This window comes from Corvus cornix, chromosome 2, assembly GCF_000738735.6.
Source record: "Corvus cornix cornix isolate S_Up_H32 chromosome 2, ASM73873v5, whole genome shotgun sequence".
Lineage (NCBI taxonomy): Eukaryota > Metazoa > Chordata > Aves > Passeriformes > Corvidae > Corvus > Corvus cornix.
In genome coordinates this window covers 60,254,283-60,277,772 of record NC_046333.1, presented here as the reverse complement: position 1 = coordinate 60,277,772, position 23,490 = coordinate 60,254,283, and the positions used below count along the sequence as shown (strand labels likewise).

General features: G+C 40.8%; 2 protein-coding genes across 4 annotated transcripts in view; one reads left to right on the top strand and one right to left on the bottom strand.

Moving 5' to 3' along the window:
* The first annotated feature begins 201 nt into the window (after positions 1-201).
* Positions 202-11,065, top strand: ALDH5A1 (aldehyde dehydrogenase 5 family member A1). The gene is made up of 10 exons (XM_039548275.1): positions 202-513; positions 651-734; positions 2,311-2,481; positions 2,617-2,733; positions 3,171-3,314; positions 4,181-4,324; positions 5,626-5,784; positions 7,106-7,275; positions 8,025-8,083; positions 8,238-11,065. Exons 1-10 carry the CDS (start codon positions 217-219, stop codon positions 8,441-8,443), a joined length of 1,551 nt encoding a protein of 516 aa, XP_039404209.1. The 5' UTR covers positions 202-216; the 3' UTR covers positions 8,444-11,065.
* A 1,560-nt stretch (positions 11,066-12,625) lies between these two features.
* Positions 12,626-23,490, bottom strand: part of KIAA0319 (KIAA0319 ortholog) — a 58,969-nt gene continuing 48,104 nt past the window's right edge. For 2 of the 3 annotated variants that reach the window (XM_039548272.1, XM_039548273.1), the window contains exons 17-21: positions 22,833-22,975; positions 21,760-21,882; positions 20,227-20,317; positions 18,607-18,698; positions 12,626-17,756 (exon numbers count right to left, since the gene is read on the bottom strand). In XM_039548272.1, the coding sequence (XP_039404206.1) occupies positions 17,578-17,756; positions 18,607-18,698; positions 20,227-20,317; positions 21,760-21,882; positions 22,833-22,975 (628 nt within the window). In that variant the 3' untranslated portion in view covers positions 12,626-17,577. The remainder of the gene's footprint in view (positions 17,757-18,606; positions 18,699-20,226; positions 20,318-21,759; positions 21,883-22,832; positions 22,976-23,490) is intronic. The other variant, XM_039548274.1, reaches the window with a different exon arrangement.

The window sequence follows — 23,490 nt, the reverse complement described above, 5'->3', positions numbered from 1 at the left end:
TATGGGGCGTGGGAAACGATGCTCCGGGAAGCCGAAGGCCTCTCCCGCCCCCACTCCCCCCGCTACGCTCCCACCCCCTGGCTGGGTGCCACCCCGCCGAGACGCCGCTTCTAGCACGGCCCCTCGGCAGCTCCTCCTCCGGGCCGGCGCGGGCGGCCCGTGCCGGGGCCGTGCCGGGGCTGTTCCGGGCCCGCTTCCTGTCACCAGAGCGCGGCCATGGCCACCCTCCTGCCGCGGGGCGCCGCCGCCGCCCGCCGCCGCCTCCTGCTGCGCCCGCGCCCGCTCGCCCCGGGCCGGTGCGGGCCGCCAGCCGGGGCCCTGTCCGCCGCCCTGGTGCGCCGGGGCGGCCTGGTGGGCGGCCGATGGGTGGAGACGGCCGCCGCGTTCCCCGTGCAGGACCCGGCCAGCGGCGAGGAGCTGGGCCGGGTGTCCGACTGCGGGGCGGCCGAGGCGCGGGCGGCCGTGCGGGCCGCGCACGAAGCCGGCGCCGCCTGGAGCCGCTTCCCCGCCAAGGTAAGCGGCCGCGGGAGGTGGCGGCGAGGGGGCCCGGGGCGCTCCGGTCCGGTCCGGTCCGGTGGGGTCTCCCGCGGCCTCGCTTCCCCGTCCCTGCGGGCGGCGGCCACGGCAGCCTTGTCTCTCCTTCTTCCCAGGAGAGGAGCGCGCGGCTCCGCCGATGGTACGAGCTGATGATGGAGAACAAGGAGGAGCTGGCGCGGATCATCACGGCCGAGAACGTGAGTAGGGCGGCGGGGTGGGCACGGGCACTGCCCTGTGCTGGCACTCGCGCTGGGATGCCCAACACACGCAGGCGAACAGTGACAATCGAATAAAACTGACACTCGTCAGCACTCCCTGCGCACTTAACCAGTTAGCCACCGTGTCCTTTTAAATAACTTCGGGCATATTGTGCACTCACATTGCTCTGCTAGGTCAGTGGATGACGTTTCAAACATTCTTCTACCGGACATACATAAAGTGCGTTGGTTTGATGACGGTAGTACCTAACCAGGGGAAACCAGACTCATGTTGTGCTTCATGGCATGCAAAAGCATACATCCACCTAAACCATGGTTCTTATGGCAGAAATATTTGTGACTGGGAAAATTCATGTAAGTCTGCAAGTTGGATTCACATAGTCTGCTTTGGTCTGTATCATTGCATAGTCTGGGAGCTCACAAACTGGTGTCCTTTGGGATAAAACCTTGCTGGAAGATACTTCAGCAGCTCCTCTGACCAGCTGCTAATGGTCATTCAGTCCACGGGATCAGACCTGGGGATAGTCCAAAGTGTGAAAAATGAGGTTCACTCTCCTGTTAGGATTTAAAAGTTTAATGAAGGACAATAAGACAAAGATAATAAAGCAAAATTCACTGTGCCGGGTGCTTTGGCACTCAGCTAAGAGCACACCCGTTATTTTGGAGACACCCTTTACATACCTGTCCTATTGCATCAGCCTAGTGCATATTCAAAATCAATTATGCATATTCAAACTTTTCCTTAAACTAGTTCGCATGTTCCAGGAACTGGTCAGCATTCCTTGGAACTGCCTTTTTAGAGCAGGCACATTTCTTGGCTGTGGTTTTAGTCAGTTTTTATCATCACCCTCAGAGTGGGCTTTGGTCCATGGTTTCTGCAGACGGTAGTTGCTGATAGTTGGTATGTCGATAGCAAGGGTCTTCAACACATGTTGGTTGGATGCTATCCAACCAAGCAGACAGTTCAATTACCACAAGCATAACTATATTAGCTATTTCACTATTATGTCTAAGTTTAGTTAATGACAGAAATAAAGGCATTAGTTATTGTTACAAAACTACCTCTTTATAACAAAGCTACTTTAACATTATACACATAGCATCTACTTACAACAAGCTACTTTAACATCCTTCATTTTAACATTTGCAGAAAGCCAATATTATAACATTTATCTATCACAAAAGCAATACTCCCCCCAGAAAAAGCAAATGACCCTGGCATAAACTTGTAACTGTTTTGCCATGATTTGTGTTTTTCTTCAGAGTGGTAATAGCATCTAATTCAGAGTTTGTAAATAAATGCATACTACATTTGCTTGTCCTGGGCAGGTATGAATTGAGCATACAAAATATTGACTATACAGTGATGGTATATTGAATCCACACAACTATTGCTGCTGCAATCATAGAGTCCTTTTTGGAGATTGCAGTGTATGTCATAGGGAGGGGATCATAAAGTACTCTGAAAAGAAGAGAAACTCCAAAATTACTTGAATTTGTTTATATTGTTTCTGTTTGCTGCTTACAATGTATCTTCAATCTGATTTAATCAAAGGGGAAGCCTCTGAAAGAAGCACAGGGTGAAATCGTGTATTCAGCCTCATTTCTGGAGTGGTTTGCGGAGGAGGCTCGACGGATTTATGGTGATGTTATTCCAGCATCTGCAAAAGACAGAAGAGTCCTGGTGCTGAAGCAGCCAGTAGGAGTGGCAGCCATTATAACCCCAGTAAGCATAGCTGAACTCTTCTGAGCCACGTGAAGGTTTTCAGCTCAGCCCACAGCTCAAAATGTCATTTATTTTCTGCAAAAACAGGAGGCAAAATTTTCCCAACTTTGATTGTACTATTTTCTCTCTTCCTAGTGGAATTTTCCCAGCGCTATGATTACCCGGAAGGTTGGTGCAGCTCTGGCAGCTGGCTGTACAGTGGTAGTGAAACCTGCAGAGGACACGCCTTTATCAGCATTGGCTCTTGGGGAGGTGAGCTTTCAGTGCTAAGCTTTACCTCAGCAAAGGACTGACACTGTAAACAGGGAGTCAGATGGGCTTGGAAGGTAGCTCTGGCCAGCTTCATATGTGAAGAAAGGACGAACTGTCTGACTACATGCAGGTGTTTTAGTTCAGTGAGAATCTTTGTAAATTGCCTCTAATATGGTCTAGAGCTTCAAAATGGATCGGACCATTTTGATACACAAAATATCCTTATATCTGTAATTTGGTTCTTTTGAACAGACAGCTTAAACTGGAGCAAAGCTGCTCTCTGACGCACCTGTGGCACCTGTTCCTAGTTGTGCTGAGCCCTTTTGGCTTCTGTTGACTTACAGATGGTTTTCTTCAAAACAGTGAACAATCATTAAGTGACTATTCCTCTTACAAAATGCACTAATAATGCAAATTCTGTTTTTCTTTTGTTGCAGCTTGCAAACCAGGCTGGAATCCCAGCAGGAGTGTATAATGTTGTTCCCTGTTCCAGACAACAGACAGCAGCTGTAGGGGAAGTTCTATGCACTGATCCATTGGTATCCAAAATATCTTTTACTGGCTCTACAGCAACAGGAAAGGTACATATGGGGACAGAATATCCTTGAAGATTATTACTGTGGTTATGCTAGAAAGGTAGGGAGAAAGTGTGTGCCTTTATACAGTGCCTTCTTTTCTGGCTACTGTACACAGATTGTCCAAATAATTGTGTACCTCTTGAGATACTGCTTGTATATTTTAGCATCAGTACTCACAGAAGGATGCCTGTCTGCAACTTCTTGATAACTGCCCTTTATTAAACTATGATGTGAACAGTTCTGTACAAGGTGTTCTTGGTTTATGTCGTAAGGTGACAACATGCTAGTAAGAACACTGAAACTGAGTTTCAAAGGTACCATTCAAAAATGGCTTCAGCAGTTGAGAGAAAGGATTAGAGAAACAAGTTCCTGGAATCTCTGCTATCAACCTTAGTCAATAAGCAGTCTTGTTGCCATCTATAATTGAATCACTAAAACTGCAGTGTGGCTACAAAATGACAGAATTCTCTGGGATGGCTGTATGCAGAATGAAGAAAAAGACTGGTATCAAGGCAAATCATAATACCAAATTCTGTCAGATCTTGAAAACTTTCGTAAGGTTAGCCAAGATTTTATTATCAAAAAGAATAGAACAAGGAAACAAAAAAAAGTAACAATATTAGTGTATAAAAGCTTGACCTGACCTGAAGTTGATCAAAATCTTTCTCTGCATTAGTCATTGGCCAGAATCTCATCTTTAAAGATTTTAACGGAGGAAATTTGTTTTTGTCAGAGGAGATGGTCTAGCATTGTAGGGAAGCTGCAGATTATTTCCTTGCCAGAGTAATTTTTCACTGCCTTTCATCCGTGATTCCACTGTTCACATCTGTTAGAGGTACAGATGTCTTTGTCTCCTCTGTTGCCTACAGATCTTGCTGAAACATGCAGCTGGCACTGTGAAGAGAGTTTCCATGGAGCTTGGAGGACATGCTCCTTTTATCGTGTTTGACAGTGCCAATGTGGACCGGGCTGTTGCAGGAGCCCTTGCTTCTAAGTATAGAAACTCAGGACAGGTGAGAATAATCTTCTTGTCCATGTTTCTAGACAACGAAGAGCTGTACATAAAGTTTAGGCTGTAAATAAGCTATTTTATGTAAAAGGAAAGCATAGAACACTTCACTGTGAAAAGTGCTGCAGTCACACATGGCTCTGGGCAATAAAGGCAGTTACCAGCAAGTCTAAATAGCAACACTAAAATCCCATGTATTTTCACAACATACATGGCAGTCAGTAGCATCACTGTTAGAGAAGATGATGTTCTCTAGGACTCCTTGCAAGAGCTTGAGAAGTGATAAGGCATTTTGTCATATGCTTTGTTAACATTAAATTGGAGAACTAGAGCTGTGAAAGACACCATCTTGCTTCAGTCTGTTAAGACACTCACAGATAGCTTTTTCCACAATGAATAGCTTTAAAAAATTGATAGACAAGATTCAAGTGTGCATTGCTTCAAGTGTATTTCATTTAGAGTCAAAATATTTTAAGAGAATCACTTTCCAGAAGAACAGTCAGCTGAGAAGGGCTGTGTGGAGACTGTTCCAGCCTTACAGGTACATGTGAACATGAAGTTGATGAACTCCAGCTTTTGAGAAGCACCAAATTTTCAGTGGATTTGGGCGGTCATTCGATGGGGAAAACTTTGCTTGAATAACATGAGAAGACGACATGACTAATATTGGGAAGAAAGAGATGAAACAAAAGTGGACAAGGACCACTAAGGGATCAGACCCAGACTGGACAAGATCTAGCATTAAAGGCACCTCTGCTGCTGTAGAGAAGGATAAGTAGCTGTTACTTTTCACATACTGTAGCAGTCAAAATAGGATGCAGTTAAGAGCAAGGGGTAGCACAAATAAATAGGCCATTGAAAGCACTTAGAAGCAATTTTTAGGAAGAAAGCAAACTCAAATAATAAAGGAGTTAGAAAAAAGACCCCAGACCACTAAGTGTGTTCTGAGTTTCTGCTGCTCAGTCCAGCATTCTGCAGTCTAGAAGGTATTTTGTGCAGCTTCTGGGCCTTGGTTGATCCATGTATCTGAGTCCACAAAACTCACAAAACATTTCCCCAGCATAAGCAACTTTGCAGTGTGACGTATTTCACACACCCACTGACAGCTTGTTGAAGTTGTATTTCTAAAATGGAAGGGGTGCTGAAAGATATGGCATAGGTTGGTAACAGCTTAGGATGAGGGAGGAGAGGCAAGGGACATCAGTGCAGTAACCTAATTCTGTGCATGAAGGCCAGAATGAATTAATGGATGGATTAAATACAATATAAACCACTGGGGTTTTGTCTTATCTTGTTTGTTGTCAGACCTGTGTTTGCACAAACCGTTTCCTGGTGCAAAAGGGAATTCATGATGAATTTGTGGAAAAGTTTGCTAAAGCTATAGAGAAAGAACTGCATGTTGGAAATGGATTTGATGCAAAAACTACCCAAGGACCACTAATAAATGAAAAAGCCGTGGAGAAGGTATAAATAAATATTTCATTTTTGACATCCTAATTTTCTTTCTATGATCCATAAAATAACTTTACATTTATGTTTCACTTTTTTTCACTTGTTTTATTAGAACATATTTGCAGTGTGGCTGGAAGTGTGTTCTGTCCACCAAATCCATGTGTACATACAGACAAACAGATGTGGACAGTTCATGCATCATCACCCTGTTTCCATTAAGGGAAAGAGAGGCCTCCTTTAGGAGAAGCTGATTCCTCCTGATTACTCCCTAGCTGTTCTCAAGTCCATTCACTGAAATTGGATACACTGTGAGAGCTGTGTGGTGATCCTGCAGTTCTGAAGCACTGTGATTGACAATTTCTTTTGAAGAACAGTGTTCTTGGCAAAAGCTAGGGAGAATAATTAATCAGGGTTAAAATACCAGAACTCTGGATGTTGTAATCACTTGAAACTTCACATACATGGTGTGACTCTTCTGTTTTGGACGACCTGCAACTCCAGAATTTTTTTTGTTTAAATCCTAGTACATCACATCTTCTATAATACTTCACCATTCCTAAGGTTAAATATTAAGTCAGGTGTCTCATACTTTGTAAGATATTACAGCTCAGTTGTATGCAGGCTTGGTTTGAAGCCATTATACATAAATGCTGCCAGCTTCTCTCTCTTTATAAAAGAATGGGAAAATATTCAGTTATTTGGGAGACAAAGGACACAGTCCTTGAATTTCTTTCCTTCATGCCTTCCGTTCTTGTATCACAAAAGTGTAGTGTGTGTATCACATACAACTATATATATAAATAAACACTGTATATAGTCACTTTCTATAATTCCTGTAATTTCAAAGGACAGTATTCTAGGTGGAGATTGCTACTTTAGTTTTCTTATTACTTTGTTGTGTTCAGATGAATTGTAAATGTAGGGGGTAGGTAGAATTGTAGATGTAGGGAAATGTTCTTGCCGGTTCCATGTTGAGAGTTGTTTCTCTTTCCATGGCAGTCATGTACTTCTGTTTTCGTAGTGCTTAATCACTGATACAAGATTCAGTTTTTAGTCCTGCAAAGACTTTTTCTCACATTACGTGTAGGCTTTTAATTTCTACAGAAAAGTAGGCTGGGGGCAACACTCATAACTTATTCCTCTGAAATTATGTCAGACCGAGAGAAAAAAGAATTAGAGAAGTTAGATAATACTGCAAATGATCCTCTGCAAAGTGTAAACCTCTCTTCAAAATTTTCTCTTTAATATTAAAGAGTGTTGTTTCTTCAGTAGGAAATGTATTATTGCTCATTCTTAAATACTGACTTTAAGATTTTTGTTATGCATACATCAGGTAGAGAAACACATTAAGGATGCAGTTTCTCAAGGAGCATCGATTGTGACTGGAGGGAAACGACACAGCTTGGGGAAGAATTTCTTTGAGCCAACATTACTTAGTAATGTTACAACAAAAATGCTTTGCACCCAAGAAGAGACATTTGGCCCTTTAGCACCAGTTATCAAGTAAGATTATTAATTTTACAGATTAAAATTAACAAAAAAACAATGAAAGATTATTTTGAATAATCAAGATTTGAAGGAGTTTGCAAAAATTGTTTTTGTATGATCACACAAATCTTCTAAAAAAACGGGTACACATGTGAAAACATCCTCTGGATATGTGGTTCATCCGTTTCTTTCTCTTGACCTGCTCTTAGCATCTCTGCAACTTTTAGAAAATTAAAGTGTCTCAATAGTTAAGCAAGGCTAGATAGCAGCAAAACCTTCATTGGCTGCATGATCTGTGGTACGAAATAGGAGACAGGACTTTTGAGTTTGTCATGTGATTTGCTAGTCCTAAGGTTTTCTGACAGAGGATGACTTGGAGCTGTCTGTTCTCCTTAAAGCCTTCCCTGCCTTTGTGCAGAGCAATTGGATGTGATAGAAGAACATACAGTTATCTCTCAGCACTGAGAGTGCTGTGTAGTTGGGGAAATAGGTAGGCTAACCCATGTGAAGTAAATGGTTTGGTTACCATCCAGCTGCCTAGGGAGGATAAAGGCAATCTCAACTACTTAACTGCAGTTTCAATTACGAGAAGAGGTAGACATTTCAGCATTTCAAAATGCAAGTTAAATTAGGTTTTTAATGTACACTTTTGGGAAAAATAAATTGACATTTTAATTCCTGATAAGACTGCTTCTTGTCAGTAAATCAGCAAGACAGCAGGTGAACTGCAGACCTCATTTTTATTTTTGCTCTTTCTATTGCAGATTTGAGACTGAAGCAGAAGCTGTTGCTATAGCAAATGCAGCTAATGTGGGTTTAGCAGGTATGCCTCTCTGTCAGATAAGCGTATTTCTGTGGTTTTGTGAGCTTTAGTGTTACGGGATGATGATTTTGAATGTCAGTACATCTCTTTTTCACAGTCGTCTGCAATTGTTCTTACTGATTTTCATTCCTGTATCTCTGTGTCTGCACGACAGGATATTTCTACTCCCAAGATCCAGCTCAGATCTGGAGAGTTGCAGAACAGCTGGAAGTTGGAATGGTTGGTGTTAATGAAGGCATAATCTCGTCAGTGGAGTGCCCTTTTGGTGGGGTGAAGGAGTCTGGCTTAGGGCGAGAAGGTTCAAAATATGGCATCGATGAATACTTAGAAATAAAATATGTCTGCTTTGGAGGATTATAAAAGCCTTCAGACAGCACAATCCCAACAATTTGAGGAAGAATGCTATAGTTTTAATAAGCTTATTGAGCCAGAAATACATATGAATGCAACTTCTACTTTCTTTAGAACTAATCAACCCTGTCCTGTGTGTGTATAGAGATATCTACAGTATTCTGTGCTGCCAAATGTTTTTACATGGTCTTTGTGTATACATCCAATTTTTCAGGAATGTGATCACAACGCCCATTATTTTTAGAAATGAGTAGGGATGTACATTTATTATTCTTGAATTATCCCTGTGTAACTGGGAGAACTTGGAGACTTGTGCCTAATGAAAACAGATTATAACCAGTAGCAAGGGGAAACTAGACCACCATTTTTACTACCTTTAGTGTTTCAGTGTGGATATGGGAGGCTTTGGGATGGCAGGCTCCCTGCAGAATTTTGTGTAAATACTCACACTTTCTCAAGTGCTTACATGACCTTCTTTAGAAGCAAGCATGTTTGGTTTTTTGTTTTTTTTTTAATTATGGGAGAATCTACTGCTTACAAAAGGTGAGGAATTGTTTTGAGCTCTGTCTAGGCATCCACATAGGCAAACAGCTTTTTCAGCACTGTTGATGCTGACTGCAGGGCTGCTGCCTGTTCAGCTTTAGGTTTTTGAGCAAAGAGGTGTAATTTGTGCCTAACAGCTTGCATGCCTAGGATGAAATACGGCCCTTGTTTGATGCCTGTTAGCCCCAGCAGTCCTGGGAACAGGACAGTCCAGGACTAAGAATTGCTGATTTATTGAGAAGCAGGAGGAAGATGGGATACTTACAGGAATAACTTGCAGAATTTTAAGGGGAGACTAGAAGGGCTATGTGAAGAAACCACAAGTGGTGACATGATGATAAACGCCCTCCCTTTCATGAAAAGACCATGACTTTCCTTGGGTAGAAGTATAGTCCCTGATGTAAATATTGCTCAGTGTCTAAAGGAACATTACACATCCCTTTTAAAGAATAGGAACAGATATCCATCCCTGTGGGCTTTGTGTCTTGAATTGGATTTGTGGTTACGCACGTGAATGTCCATTAGGGAGGAAGGTTTAACAACCTTTGAACATGGCTAATTTGTGACATAATGAAGATTAAATAGTGGTGGTTAGAGGTGAGACTTTGACACATCACCTCACTATTCTGTCATCTTCACAAGATGATGTAAGGCTTCCTTATTATGAAATAAGCAATGTTGTTTAAACATTATTTTAATGGCAAGTCAAACAAAGCACTTTAAAAAATGTGCAATGTTAATTTGGCAAATAAATCAGTGCTGCAGAGGTTAAGTGGAATAAATTTTGTATTCATTACAAAAATAAGTAAAAGAAGGCAGTGGAGCCCTTCTTCGGTTAAAGTAATGAATGTACCCTATGAAATGAAATATTTAAAAATATTTTATACCATCAGGCAAAGAGGTACCAGATAACACAAGACTTGGGGAAGGAGGGAAAGCAAGCTGGAACTGAGTTGCACAGGGATTTTTTTAAAGCGCACATCAAGTAGTATTGACTGCTACTTCTTATTTTTAAATATTTTTTTATGGTTGTATTTATGTAGCAGTTGAGACCAGGTGGGTCTGGAGCATACTATCTGTCAGTACTCTGTGCATCACGCCAACCAAAGGGCATTTACTGCCCTTTCAGTAATTCCTAATGCACCAAACCCACACAGTTGTGAGGGTGAGGACTTTGTACTGTTATCTATGCTTGTTGTCAAGAATACAAAAAGGATGGCCTATTTATACACTAGTTACAAGAAACTTTCCTATAGCCAACTTCTAAGATTACATTACTGAGCACACAGGCTGCCTGAATTTGGGGAATACAGTGTTGTGGGAGGAAGCTGTTTGCCAGCCTTGGCTACCACTGTGTTTAGTATTAATTTGAAAAAATAATTTGGTAAAAGAAGGTCATGCCTTGGTTCCTGGGTCCCACAACACAGTGATGCAGGCATAGTTACAGGTATTGCACACAGGTAGAATATCTGCCCTTGAAATTGCAGACTTCAATTATGTCTGCCTGTGAACTGCACTATAAGGTCAAAATTAAAATCTTATTTACAGCTGTATGACAGTGCAGTATTTAATGTGAGTGTGCTTCTTGGGACAGTGCCTTTGGAGGATAAATTCTTTAACCCTTACTCTCTTCACTGCAAAGTTACTGATCTGATGCATTGGTACATTTAAAATTGTAATGTCATTTCTGAGAATAGCACTTATTTGAGTGTTTACTCTTTTTTCAGCACTTTTAATGAGTGTTTACTTTTTTTTTAGCAAGTAATACCTTTTACTATGCCTGATAACAAGCACAAACAATAATTAAAGATAATGTTTGTAAGAAATTTTAAAAATACCTTTGTCTAGATTGGACTGTGGTTGGATTCCAGCATAATATCCTCATGTCAGTAAAGTCTACATCAGTTAAGCACAGAATAATCAAAGTTGTCTTCATAGCAAAAGCTGTGATTCTTCAACAAAAGATGTACTTGAATTCTCACACCTCAGTTGTGTTGATGGCACTTGTGATAGTTTAGCAATTTCTGGATATTAAAACTGTGATGAAAAAATGTTTTCAGTTAATAAATAACTTCTGTGAAAACACCAGATTTTGTGGTTTATTACCTTACTCAATGCTGAATTGACAAATTGACAGCAGCCACATTAAGTTCAGTCTTTCAGATTTGCACAGACAATTTTGTTCTGACAGCTTTATCACTGGAAAAGACAACACTTCTTTGCATCCACATGTTCATACAGTGTAAGATTTTGGTACCTCCAATTACAGTCCCTTGAATCTAAATCAAATAGATGAGACTACCTGGGCATAGTAATATGCCATCAGTCATTTTGTATGTGAGTCTTTTATGCTGAGTCGAAAATTTTATTACAGGATAGGTTTTGTAGATTAGAGTGTCTTCCCTGCTTTTGTGATGTGATAATTCTTTATTTCATTCATTAAGATTTAAAATAAGAGTTTGGGGAGCTCCTCTGTTTCTGTCTAATTAATACAGTCTTGAAGCCTGAGAAACTGTCTTTTAATTTCCAACTTGACATAGTCACAGCAAATTTCCATTTTATTTTCTTAAGTTACTCTTTAAACAGCTGTTTGACATACACACACCCCCACCCCCACTGCCTGTCTTCTCTGTATGACATGCTCTCAAGAAATTATGTTTACCTGTTCTACTGGATATTAACAATTTAGCTATCTTAAAGAAGATTTAAGTATGGTGTTCAGAAGCTCTAAATTACATTTCAGCACTTGTTTAAGGGGTTTCCATGTCAAAACTTCCTGCTTAGGTCCTTCTAAGAAGAAGGACCATGAGAAGTTGGTGGTTTATTCACCTTATCAGTGAGTGCCAAAGCTGCTTAGCACAACTGGCTGAAGTTGTTTCGGAATTATGCCGATTATCTTCTGTTGCATCACCTACTCACAGGGATGGGGGAAGGCTACTGCTATTCCCAGAATGTACAGTGCAATAACAAAGGAGCAGACTCCATCCTTCAACAAAGGACATACGTATCTCATCAGCTTATTCAGCTGCCAGTATTCCCTTGTAGTCCAGTGGCAATGTTTGAGGCACCACGACTCCAAATAGTCTTAAAAAGTTGCTTTCATGGTGTATGATTTTTTCCTTACAGAAAGACACTTGTATCTCATAGCACCTTTTATTATCACTATTTAGCACAAACTTAATACACAGCAATGGAAGGATTTTTCTTTTCCAGTTCAGAAACAAGCAGCATAACCTACCCCTCTCTAACAGCATATTTTAGTTATATTGCAAACCTGTATCTCTCATTATCGCTAAGCAGCTGACTCAAGTATGGAATCTGTTACAGAGTAAGCCACAAAACCTGTGAAACCACCACACTTGGCATGACAGCTGGTGATTACTTACACACAGCCAATTAAACCAAGTAAGGACAAGCACCACATAAAAACTTACTGTGAAGTGCAGTAAATTACTCTTTTCCTGCTCTCTGATGTACTGAATTCTCTAGAAAAAAGATGCTTCTGTCAGTAGAAAGGGAAGGAATCAGCTACTGCACTGCTTTTATGTTTCAGTACAGACAAGCTACGGTAGACAACATATGTCGATTAGCCTAGCCTGAGTGTTGAGTCCAATACAGAGTACCATGCTTAAAAGAGTGACAAGCTTCTAAAAGGAAAGACAAAACTTTATTAATAGTTACATAAATGTAGTAATTTCAGCTCAGAAATTGTTCCAGTTACAATACAATAGCATTTGCAATAAATAACATTTTCTAGAAACAGATTCCTAATATAAATTCTGTAATAGCTCACCCATCCACCCACAGGGAGAAGTGCTTTCATACAGAGACAAAATACACATGGTACAGCTCATCTGCACCTGATTCATAGCCTGTGCAAAAATTGTTTGCCTTTGTTGCCTCCTCCTTAAAATTTTATTTCTAAACTTTGTATTTCCCTTTGTATTTCTGCCTTGGGGAGTTCAGGATATAAAAGGTACATAAAATGGGTTTTTCTTTGCTGCAGAAGTATGGGATTAGTATTCAAGTTAGGGATCCCTGATAAGCAATAACTGACATTAAGAAACTAATTCACCTCTATCCTGTTTCCGTTCTCCTGGAGGAACATTTTCCTCTCTCAAACCTCACCTAAATGGCAGAAGACTACATTTACTGTCATTTTATTACTACCTTCCCAAAGCTCCACCTGACTACTGCCTGTTACTGGTATACCAGGGGGCAAAACTAGTTTCACTTGAGGTTAAAAGCAGGAATAGAATGTTTGCCTAGGAACTCAATTATTTCAAGAACATCAGACTATCTAAGGAAAGTTTGCACCAGCACAGAGAACACGTCTACACTCACTCTCTCACTGTTAAGTTCCTTGCATGTGTGTGGACTTCTCTTTGCCCAAAGGAGACCAAGGAAAGGAAAACTGACATCATATAAGCAAACAGCTGACAGCACAGAACAGATGCTTGAACAGTACTTTTATCTGATACATCTGACAGAGGGAGAGTAAGACTGTTTACCTAAAAGGACAGAGTTGATCATCTATTCTTACATATGGAACAAGAATAACCTTTTTCCCCCTATGCAAATAAACAAATCTCTGTAATAAGACAGTTTGCATTTTGCTTTGTTTTCTCTACTTAATATGACAGGTTGAACCATAGGACAGATAATTTGGGTGTGGATCTCAACAGATTTGCCAAGGTAAATTTTGTTTCATACTGCAGTACGGTTTCGGTTAGGAAAATTAAATCCACAAGACAATTACCTGTTTGCAGCCATGGCAGTTTCATGCCGTGTATGTACTGCATTGAATACTACACTTGGGTACTGAACCTGTTTAATGCTTAGGAAGTTTTTTTCCAAAATATACTCCTTCCTTAAAATGCAAACAAATGCAGTCCTTTTACATAGCTGGACAATCCCCGCTTGTGTGTGTAAAACCATGATGCAAGTGAAAATCCAGCGCTTACACTTCAAGGCAACGAGGCACTGCAAGTATCACCACACTGACTGCCTGTAACAAAAGGCAGTATCTTAGCAGTGCCAAACTGAACTATTCTTTACTTTCAGCAGATTCTGAGCCACACAGGACAAGCTCTATCTAGTCTCCTCTGCTTTTCAGTGCAGATGAGTCTTTTGGGAATAGCCCTATCCCTATTTCACAAATCAGCTGCCAGTACTCTTTCTGTATGTGAAGGAAAACTGTGTGCAGAAGTAAACGCAGGGACTGAGAATCTGCTTTTAACCTATAATAACCCAAACCAAAGGGTTAGAATCTAAATTCTGCCAATATGCTTGCACTGTTACAGCCAGTTTTCTGACCCTTTCATTCATGGTATGACCTGACATTCTGCAAGAAAGCAGTAGTTCTAGAAATAACAATTATACTGAATCAAGATACAAGCCTTGCTATAGTCTCTCCTAAATTCCTGACACAAACATGCTTGGCCAAGTGACACAAATGTGATACCACAAATTCACAGAGCCAGCTTCTGTGCAAGTTCCATATATTAAAAGCAAGCCTGGTCTTATGGTGAGAGGCATAACTTCTCTTCCCAAGCAGGTAGAATAATCAAACTAGTAGAATTCAGCAGCAGCTGAAAAATTTAAACTATATTCAACTTTGAAAACATAGCTAAAATACTATTAGCAACAAAGATATCAAAGTATCATCTAGAGAACTGAATTTACCAAGCAGCTTCCACTTGCTAGGGCCTTATACAATGAGAAATTGGTCTAATACTTCTTATTTGTTAGAGTGAGAAATACTTAGCCAAATCATGCATACATTCTCATGGCACATGAACTTACCAGTGATCCAAAGATCTGAGCCCACCAGTGTGCATCCATGGGCAGGGGAACAGTCCTGGAAATTCTGCAGCATTAAGGAATGAAGGTTTATGACTCCTGGAGTTGTTTTACTAGAGAATCAGTTTTTCATTTTGGTGGGGTTTTTTTGTTTTGAAAAAAAGAAAAAGGTAATTTAATACCTTGGAAGAACAACATCCTAGGCTTCAGCACTGGCTTTAAAAACATAAAATAGATGTAAGTCATCTATTACATAAAAATATTATATCTATTACATCTATTAACATAAAAAGATGTAAGTCACTAATTTCACAAAACTGACAGATGCTGCTGACTGCACTGACATGTCCTAGAAGGCAAGCTTCAAGATAAAGGCACACTGGAGACAGAATTTACAGAAGCATCAATGGCAGCACAGCACATATAAACTTGAAATTGTTTAAGCAACTTATTTGCTTGTTTAAAAATGCATGTTTCCAAGAGAATAATTCCTGCTAGAACATTCTGTGAAGTTGTTCAGAATGGATTAAGCCCAACATCTGGATTTCAAAGGAAAGAAATAAATTAGTATTTTGAGTGGGCTTTAACTTTTTTCAGAACGCTTTAAAGTGAACACTGCTTTTATCATGTTAACACATATGGAGCAGGAACTGAAAGACATCAGAAGCTGACCTTGCTTTTGTTGATGAAGTTATTTAAAAAAATATATATATATATACACATATACACACACACTCTCAAGAAGAGGAAGAGTGTGATAAACCAGATTTGTTGCAAGAAATAGCCTAAAACCCCCATACACAGAGTTGAAACTTGGTTTCTGAAGAAAGCAAATCATACCATTCATACTGCACTTCGCTGGTGCGTATGGGAAAAACATGGACAACACCTGTATTAGCCCTTTTTAGCTCTTCACAGCCTCTCCCACCACAATGACTCCTGCAGCCCCACAAAGATCTCCAGAAAAATGCAGGGCTGGACACAGGGTAAATACTCCTCATTACCGCATTAGTAGCCTTAGGGACTGTTGCTGACTGCACTTGAGAATCAAAGGTATGAAACAAGTTATGAGCATGCTATGTTGCTGCAACTTTTGACCACTGATTTCTTCCAGCCTAGATGGTTCTGACTGTTGCCAAGTCCATTACGAAGAGAAGCAGAGAAGCTACAGTGTTCAACCCAGCTACTCTGTTGTGTCAGACTTCTAAGAAAGGATGAAGCCCCAAAATTCTCTACTACATTATTCCTCATGATGGAGATGGGCTGTATGCCCTCCCTGACCCTTCTAAACTGATCCCCTTGATCTCTATACTGCTCCATCCTCTGATAATGGGTTTTCTACCACTGGATTAAAAAAAACAAAACAAAAAAACCAAAAAACCCTAAAACATTTTTAAAAAAACTCTTCAAAAATGCTCCCAGAGGAATGTTTTCTCCATCAAAACACATCATTCCTCCGTCTCAGCCCAAGACTCCAGTACATCAGTAGAGGACCCCCAGGAAAAGCTGATGTCATGGCTAAACAGTACTACTCACTACAAGTGACGACTATGTATAAAAGTCTGGTCTTCAGTTAGGGGTTTCAAAAGCAGTACCGGGGACATGATTTCAAAGCCTAACAAGCAGGCTGTGAAGAAATTATCCAGATTGTGAGCAAGAATGTCAGAACTGCAATACACCTACCCTTGCCAAAGACATAAAAGGATCTCTTTAGGCCAACACATCCAGTCACTGAATAGCCAGAGAGGAAAAAGTCAAAAAAATCTCATGTTCAAGCTAAAGTATTGCTCAGTACTGATTACCACAACAATGAAGGTACAATGAACGTCCTGCTCCACAAGGGTATTCTCCACAAACATTTCACTACACAAGTGCCTGGCGCATTCTTTAATTGAGTGCTTGATGCTGACAGATGAAAACTCAGCTGAGCATTCAGTCTTAAAAGGTCCAGAGCTCCTCAAAGTGATCTAAAAAGGTTGTTTGGGATGCTCAAAATGCTTCTGAAGGTGCATCACACCAAGTCCATCCTGCTACAGTTTCCTGGATGGACATGGCAGAGCCAAAGCAATAGGTCATTACAGAAGCAACCTAAGGCTAGAATTCCCTGCAGAAACCACACCTCCTATGTGAATAGTGGGAATGTTGCATCCTACAGGACACAGATATATCATGTTACATTACAGCTGATCCAGTGCAATCGCTAGTTGTTAACTTTCTCTGAAAACAAAAAAGTTTTCACCCGATGAACACTAACCTAGGAAAGGAAGTCACAGAGTACAGCTGGATAAAGACACTGCACTAAAAATGCTCTTCGTGTTTCTGTCCTAAGCTGAAAATTAAGATGGAGCCTGTGGCCACATATTGCTCTCTATAGTTGTAAGGAACTTCATCTATTTTGGCTTTTGCTGTTGTAAATCACACCACTTCTCAAAGACAGCATTAGGAGCACATATGAATCTGTATGCCATTGTTAGTTACCATAGTTTGTAGCAGAACAGCCCTGGCTAGTTTTGTAGCAGTGATTTAGAAAAAAAGGCCTTCTGAAGTTCAAACATTCAGCACAGAACATGCTAGAAATAAGATGTGCTTTTTCTTATTCCTATGACGGTGACAAGAGTTAGCTGACCATCTAATCCTTTCTCCTTCCTTCTGCCTTCCCCTACCTGTTCTAGAAATTTACTCTTTAATCTGCAATTAGTTGACATTTTAGGAATCTTTCGGTTCTGGAAAAACAGAGGTGGGCCAACATGTTTCAGATGTGTTGCACCAGTGTGTTCTGTGCTTTTACCCTCATTCAGTTATCTGTCTTTGGAGCTGTAGTTGAAGGAAACTCCATTTCTGATGGATCCATTTATAAGTGTTCTAGAATTCTCTCTTTCAATCTTTTCTCTGCTGAAGATAGTGTCCTGATCACTGTCAAACTCTGATTCAGAGACCATCAGACTGGAGTTGTGTTCTGTACTTCTGTGTTTTATACCTGACAATGAAAAAGCAAAACAAATTCATTAGAAAGGTTTGGGTTTTTAGTAACATCTAACCATCTTCTCCCCTGCTGTCATATGAAAGGTAAGTGAAAATATTCTCTGCAGTGCAATGTAACAGCATACACCAATACAAAAACTGGCTTAGGAAGTATCATATACCATTTCACCATTTCAGATACTCTTATTGCTTCATTGCAGGTCCATCAGTTTATGACTCTGAAATATGAATATATGTATTTAAATTTGAAACAACTAGATTATCTTAGTACACACCCAATGAATTTTTAATAGCTTGAATCTGGAAATCAGTCTGTCCACTCAACAACCTTATTAACATGAGTGGCAATGAAATGTCATGGTTTCTACAGAAACATTATCTCCATCTTTCTAGGGCAGCAATTTCTCAGAATGATTTTGTTTCCTTGGACTTGAACATTTCCTCTGCTAAAAACTGGAAGTCAGGTAAATTAAAAGATACATGAACAGCAGCTGAAATCTACTGATGTCTAACAGGGCACTTGTGGTTGAGGAGGGAACTGCTGTGCAGCAAACAGCTCTAAATTAAAGCATGTGCTAAAGAGGAGGAAGGCTTACATGGAGAAAATCTGTGGGGCAATTAAATGTTCTAAATTAAGATAAACTGAAGCTCAGAGCAGAGGCTGAGCCCAAGGCTTTATTAAAGAAATTAACTGATTCTCCCCCAACGACTTCATTGTCTGTTTGTCTCTGCCATTCCCAAACTTGTAGGCCTGCTTCTGGGCTCATGCTGCCTACAAGTATCAATTCAGACACACCAGCTGCACGCCTAGTGGATGAGTTCCCAGGTTGCTGTATAGCACTTACCATATTTGGGCCGTAGCTCCATCCTCTCTTGCTCATCTATGTTATCTAGGATGGTGTATTTTGTTTTCTTTCTTATCTTTGTCCTCTTCCTGCTAAAAAGATAGTTACCAAAAAGACATTTAATTCTCACATACGCACATAAATCTGCTCCCCCTTCCTTTGCATACACATACCCCTATATACAGAACATCATTGTACTTTCTCACCTCCACTTAAAAATAGTTCCAGTTTGTACCTGAATAAGGCAGCTGCACAATATGGACAAGACAGTATAGTTTATTTGCTCTCTGATATGGAAAGATGAAGAAAGCAAGGCAGATTGATTTGCTCTCCTAAGCCACAGTTTGTTCAATTCCAACATAGTAACTACAGACACGGTAGATGAATATTCATATGCCCCCACAGTTCACAGTGGAGAAGCCACCTTACTACTCAGCCAGCATTACAGCAACAACCAGCCTTGGCCTCCCTTCCATGATCTTCTATAGCGTTCATCTGGCAACTCAAAGTTTTTAAAGGCTCCCAATCTCCAGCCAAATCTTGAGTCTACACTGTCTTTTTCATGCAGTTTCCACAAGGCAAAGGGAATCTCTTGCTGTTCTGTCCTGTGCAGTAATTCCCTCCTCTTTTCCACAGGAATTTGTATCAACCTGCCCTCACTCTCAGACACAAGCCACATGAGGACAAAGGACAGAAGCAGCTGAACTCATTAAAAATCCCTCAAATAATCATCCAATATACACAAGCCTGTGAGGCTCCACACCACACTGTGGAGGCAGAATGGGACACACTTTACTATTTAAAGTTTTCTACTAACAGCACTGTTCCTTCAACCATAAAAATAAAATCGGTATCGACTCCCACGCATCCTTTACATACTGTAAAGACACCCTAGAAAAAGATGAAAATCCAGAAAGATTTTGATGGCATTTTATTTTTGCTAACACCTGAACAAGCTATCTATTTGCTGAGCTGTTTGAGCTGCAGCAAAAGCACTTGCTCTACTGACAGAACTTGCAGGGGCTTGTCACTTGAAAGAGAATTTCTTATCAGCTCACTAGGAAAGACTGGAGGGGAGACAGAGAGGGAAACAACATTCAGTAGTATGAGTGTTCCTGTTTAAGGAAAGGGGAAGCAAGAAGTCTGCATGACTGAGATCACTACAGTACTCCTTGCCTGAAAGCCACATGCAGCCCAGCCACCCACCCTTCCTGTCCAAGGGAGACACGAGACTGGGAGCAGATCCTTTCCCATGGCCTAGAACATTCCTACATCAGTGACCTTCAGGGTGTGCCTTTTTTTCTTAGTATGGAGTACCTGCAGGACTCAGTAGGAGACTGAAGATCTGCAGTATACTCTCAGCATTTTAACATTAATTATCACTTAATGTGAAGGGTACTGCAATATTAACTTTTTGGTTTTCATAATGCAGAAGAGCACAGACACACAAATGGATACTCCTTTTTTCAAAAGAAGTGTGTGTCTACAGAAACAGATATAGGAAGCTCCTCACATGTCCAAAATGAGCTCAGTGATTTAGTGCTATGGACTGGACTAAAATGTGGCGGTTGTGTGCAATTTTTGCATATACCCCATCAAAAAGAAACACAAATCATGTACCTTTTGCAGCAGCAGATGCAGAACCAGGTAAGCCCTACCACGACCACAATCAAAATAAAAACAGATACAGTCACATAGAGTATACTCCACTCTGAAAAAAGAAACACAACAGTGCTTTTTAAGGTCATATGAAGAGAATAACTTCTAATACAACTCTATTAAAAAAACCAATCTTGAGGAATGGGGAGTTGTGGAAGGTATCTTTTCAGCTTTTATACCGGCTAGCGCTTGTATTTCAATGCCTTAGAAAGCCTCGAGCAGCCTTGAGAGGTAGCAAGGGCGATCTAGCACTTTAGTAGCTCTAAAATTGGTACCTGAATCAGCTGCAGAGCAAATACCATCAGCAGAAGCAAAGAGGGAGAAATATAGCTCCCCGCTCGCTCAATTCCCTGCAGTTAGAAGCCTTCAAATGAGACAGACGACCAGAGATGTTTACAGGAAAGCAGCTGAGCTGAGAGAGGGCGTTCGCCTCCCCTCGACCATCTTTATTAGGAGAAGGGGAAAGGGGAGGACTGGGGGCGGACCCGGGGTGAGCGGCCAATCAGACACTGCTGAAGAGTCTGAGTTACATTTGGCTTTGCCCGCGCTTGGAACAAAGGAGCTCGGAGCACATGTCTTTGGGAGGGGGGAGGGGAAGCTCAAAACAGGCAGCAACAGGGAGTGGCAACAGGAATGTAGGAAAACTCAGGACCATCATATTCTTATAAGAATTCATAAAAATTTTTAGCCTTTAAGATTAGAAGTGCACATTAGAAAATTTTCTTCCTCTCAAATACCTTTTACCATCCCAAGATACCTGAAGTCTGTGTGGGAACTGACAGTCCTGCAAAGGGTCACAGTTACCACCTCAGTTATCATTCCCTAACTGAAATAAACAGAGGATGTATACTCTGGGTCTGGCATTTTAGTAGTGCTTTAGAAGAGGAGCTGATTAGAGGTAGATCCTTCTACTCGCACATTTATATTTATAAATCCAGGAAAACAGGAAAGGATACAGACAGATGTGCAATAAATTGAACTCCAACATGTGTATACTCACAGTTGTCAGTGTTACCAGGTTCTAAAGGTCAGTATTGGTCAGTCCAGAACACTGATGTTTTCTTTGCTTAGATCAGACCATACTTCTGGCACAGCAGCATCAACTGCCCACTCAGAGAAATTGAAATTTCTGCCTCTTTTCCAGCTTTGCAACAGTCCTACTCAAAAGCTTTGCAATGCTTAACGTTATTCAACAGCCCCTCCAACTGGCCCCAAATTGTTGCAAAATCTCTTTCCCATTACCAAGCTTTCACACTCTTTTCATCAAATAGTGATTCTCTTTAAAATCTAGGCTACTACTGTCAAGACATCATTTCAGGAAATTATTCAAGTATCTTTCTATAGAAAGGTATTGTTGGGCTGGAAAACACAGACTGTTTTAGTCTTCTCTCAGCATCTACCTCCTAAGTATTCCCCGTTCTGAGAACAAATAATCAACAGTCTCACAAGATGACAAGTTACTCTTGAAATATATCCCACAACACCCAAACTCACCACAGTTACTCTCTCCATCATTTAGATAACGATGAATCAAGTTTTCCATCCACAGCTGGTAGCAAATGCAGCGCTTTGTTATGGGGTCACAGTGCCCATGTCCAGAGCATTTCAAAAGACAGGCTAAGAACAGAACCAAACATAGGGTCAGTTGTGTAAATGTCATACACCCTCTTAATGTAAGACTAGATTGGTGGCAAAGTGTCTGCTCATAACACTGTGATATGTTTTGAAACTCCCTTTCCTTTGGGCCTATGTGTCAAATAGATCTACAGTTTAGCAGACTGCTGGCTGTGAGGAGAAAGAATGTAATCAGAGTATATTTATAACAGGACAACAATCCTTTTCAACCAGTAAAAAAAGACTGAATTTACTATACCATCAGTACCTATTTTATCACTGGAGCTTGCTTACTTTCTTTGTATTTGAATTGTTGTGTCCTGATTTTAAATTATGGAGAAGTCATGTCTGTAATACCTACGTATCATAAAGGGTTGACATTACTATTGAAGCTTAAAATAAGCTTAGAAGTTCAAGCATCTTTTTGGGCAAAAGAAAGAGTTCATTATAGGAAACCCCAGCAGCCTGTGTACATTGCAAAGATTAGAAGACTACGTGGTAACATAGCGATCACCTCTTTTGTTTGATACAGGCAGACAAGAACAAGTTAGATTACAAACCTATTTACTGAACTCTAAAAGCCCTGAAGGAAGCAGAGATATGAAACATAGCTACTTTATGGCTATATTAAGTTTTGCACATCTTCTAAGAAAAGGCAGTAGGTAGGGTATCTTTATCCTCATTCCACAGGCCTTCCTGATGCACACCAGATTAGGATGTGCTTTTGCCTGCTGATACAGATGATGTCTTTTAAAAGTAACTCAGACCAGTCTACCTACCACAAATCACGAAGCATTTTAAGTACTGTCCTCAACATAATCTTCTGTAAAGCTACACCCACCAAGCCCAGACACCAGATGGCAGACAGAAGGACTTCATGCAGTGTTTCCAGGTGCTATGTTAGCCAAATGTCTGCAAAGTTCCGAGATGAGCAAGCACAATCCAAAACGTACCAGCCGTGTCAACTCGTAGGACTTTAAAAAGCAAGAAGTCAGCTTTCTGCTTCAAAAGCTGCACGTGCAGAGTCCGTGAAACATCTGATGCTTTGATCACTGTGGCAGGATGCCCGTTCTGCACGTAGAACACAACTGCGGTGCTGCAGAAAGAACAGCTAAGGTCAGGACTGCTGTCACAGATCACTTTCGTCAGGCATTCAGCAATAAAGGCATATAGCCTTTAGTCTTTTTTGTTTCTGGAGAGCCAATGTCACCACTGACAAAGATTAGGGAACTCTCTCCGTGGAGGAGTCAACTGATCTTCATTCTGAGCTGGGAGCACTAGCAGTTCTCTGGCTTCTCAGTTTCAGAGAAGACAGGTGAGGATAACAGCAAATATAATTCCCTCCTTGGTCTTCCTGACTTTTGCTTTAAGAAGTATGTATACATTTGCTTTCTCCACTCTCATGTAGAGCCTGTCACAAAACACTCCGAAGCAATTTCACTAACTTTAGGAAATTGTATTTAATAGGAAAAAAAGCTCAGAAGCAAAGGACCCAGAGTACTTCATGTGGAAGCCCTCCTGCCCCGTCATCCACAACTTTTAAGTTGGGTGGTGTTGATCTCACCCTGTATTACACACTTCAGGGAACATTTTAATTTGAAAAGCTCTGAC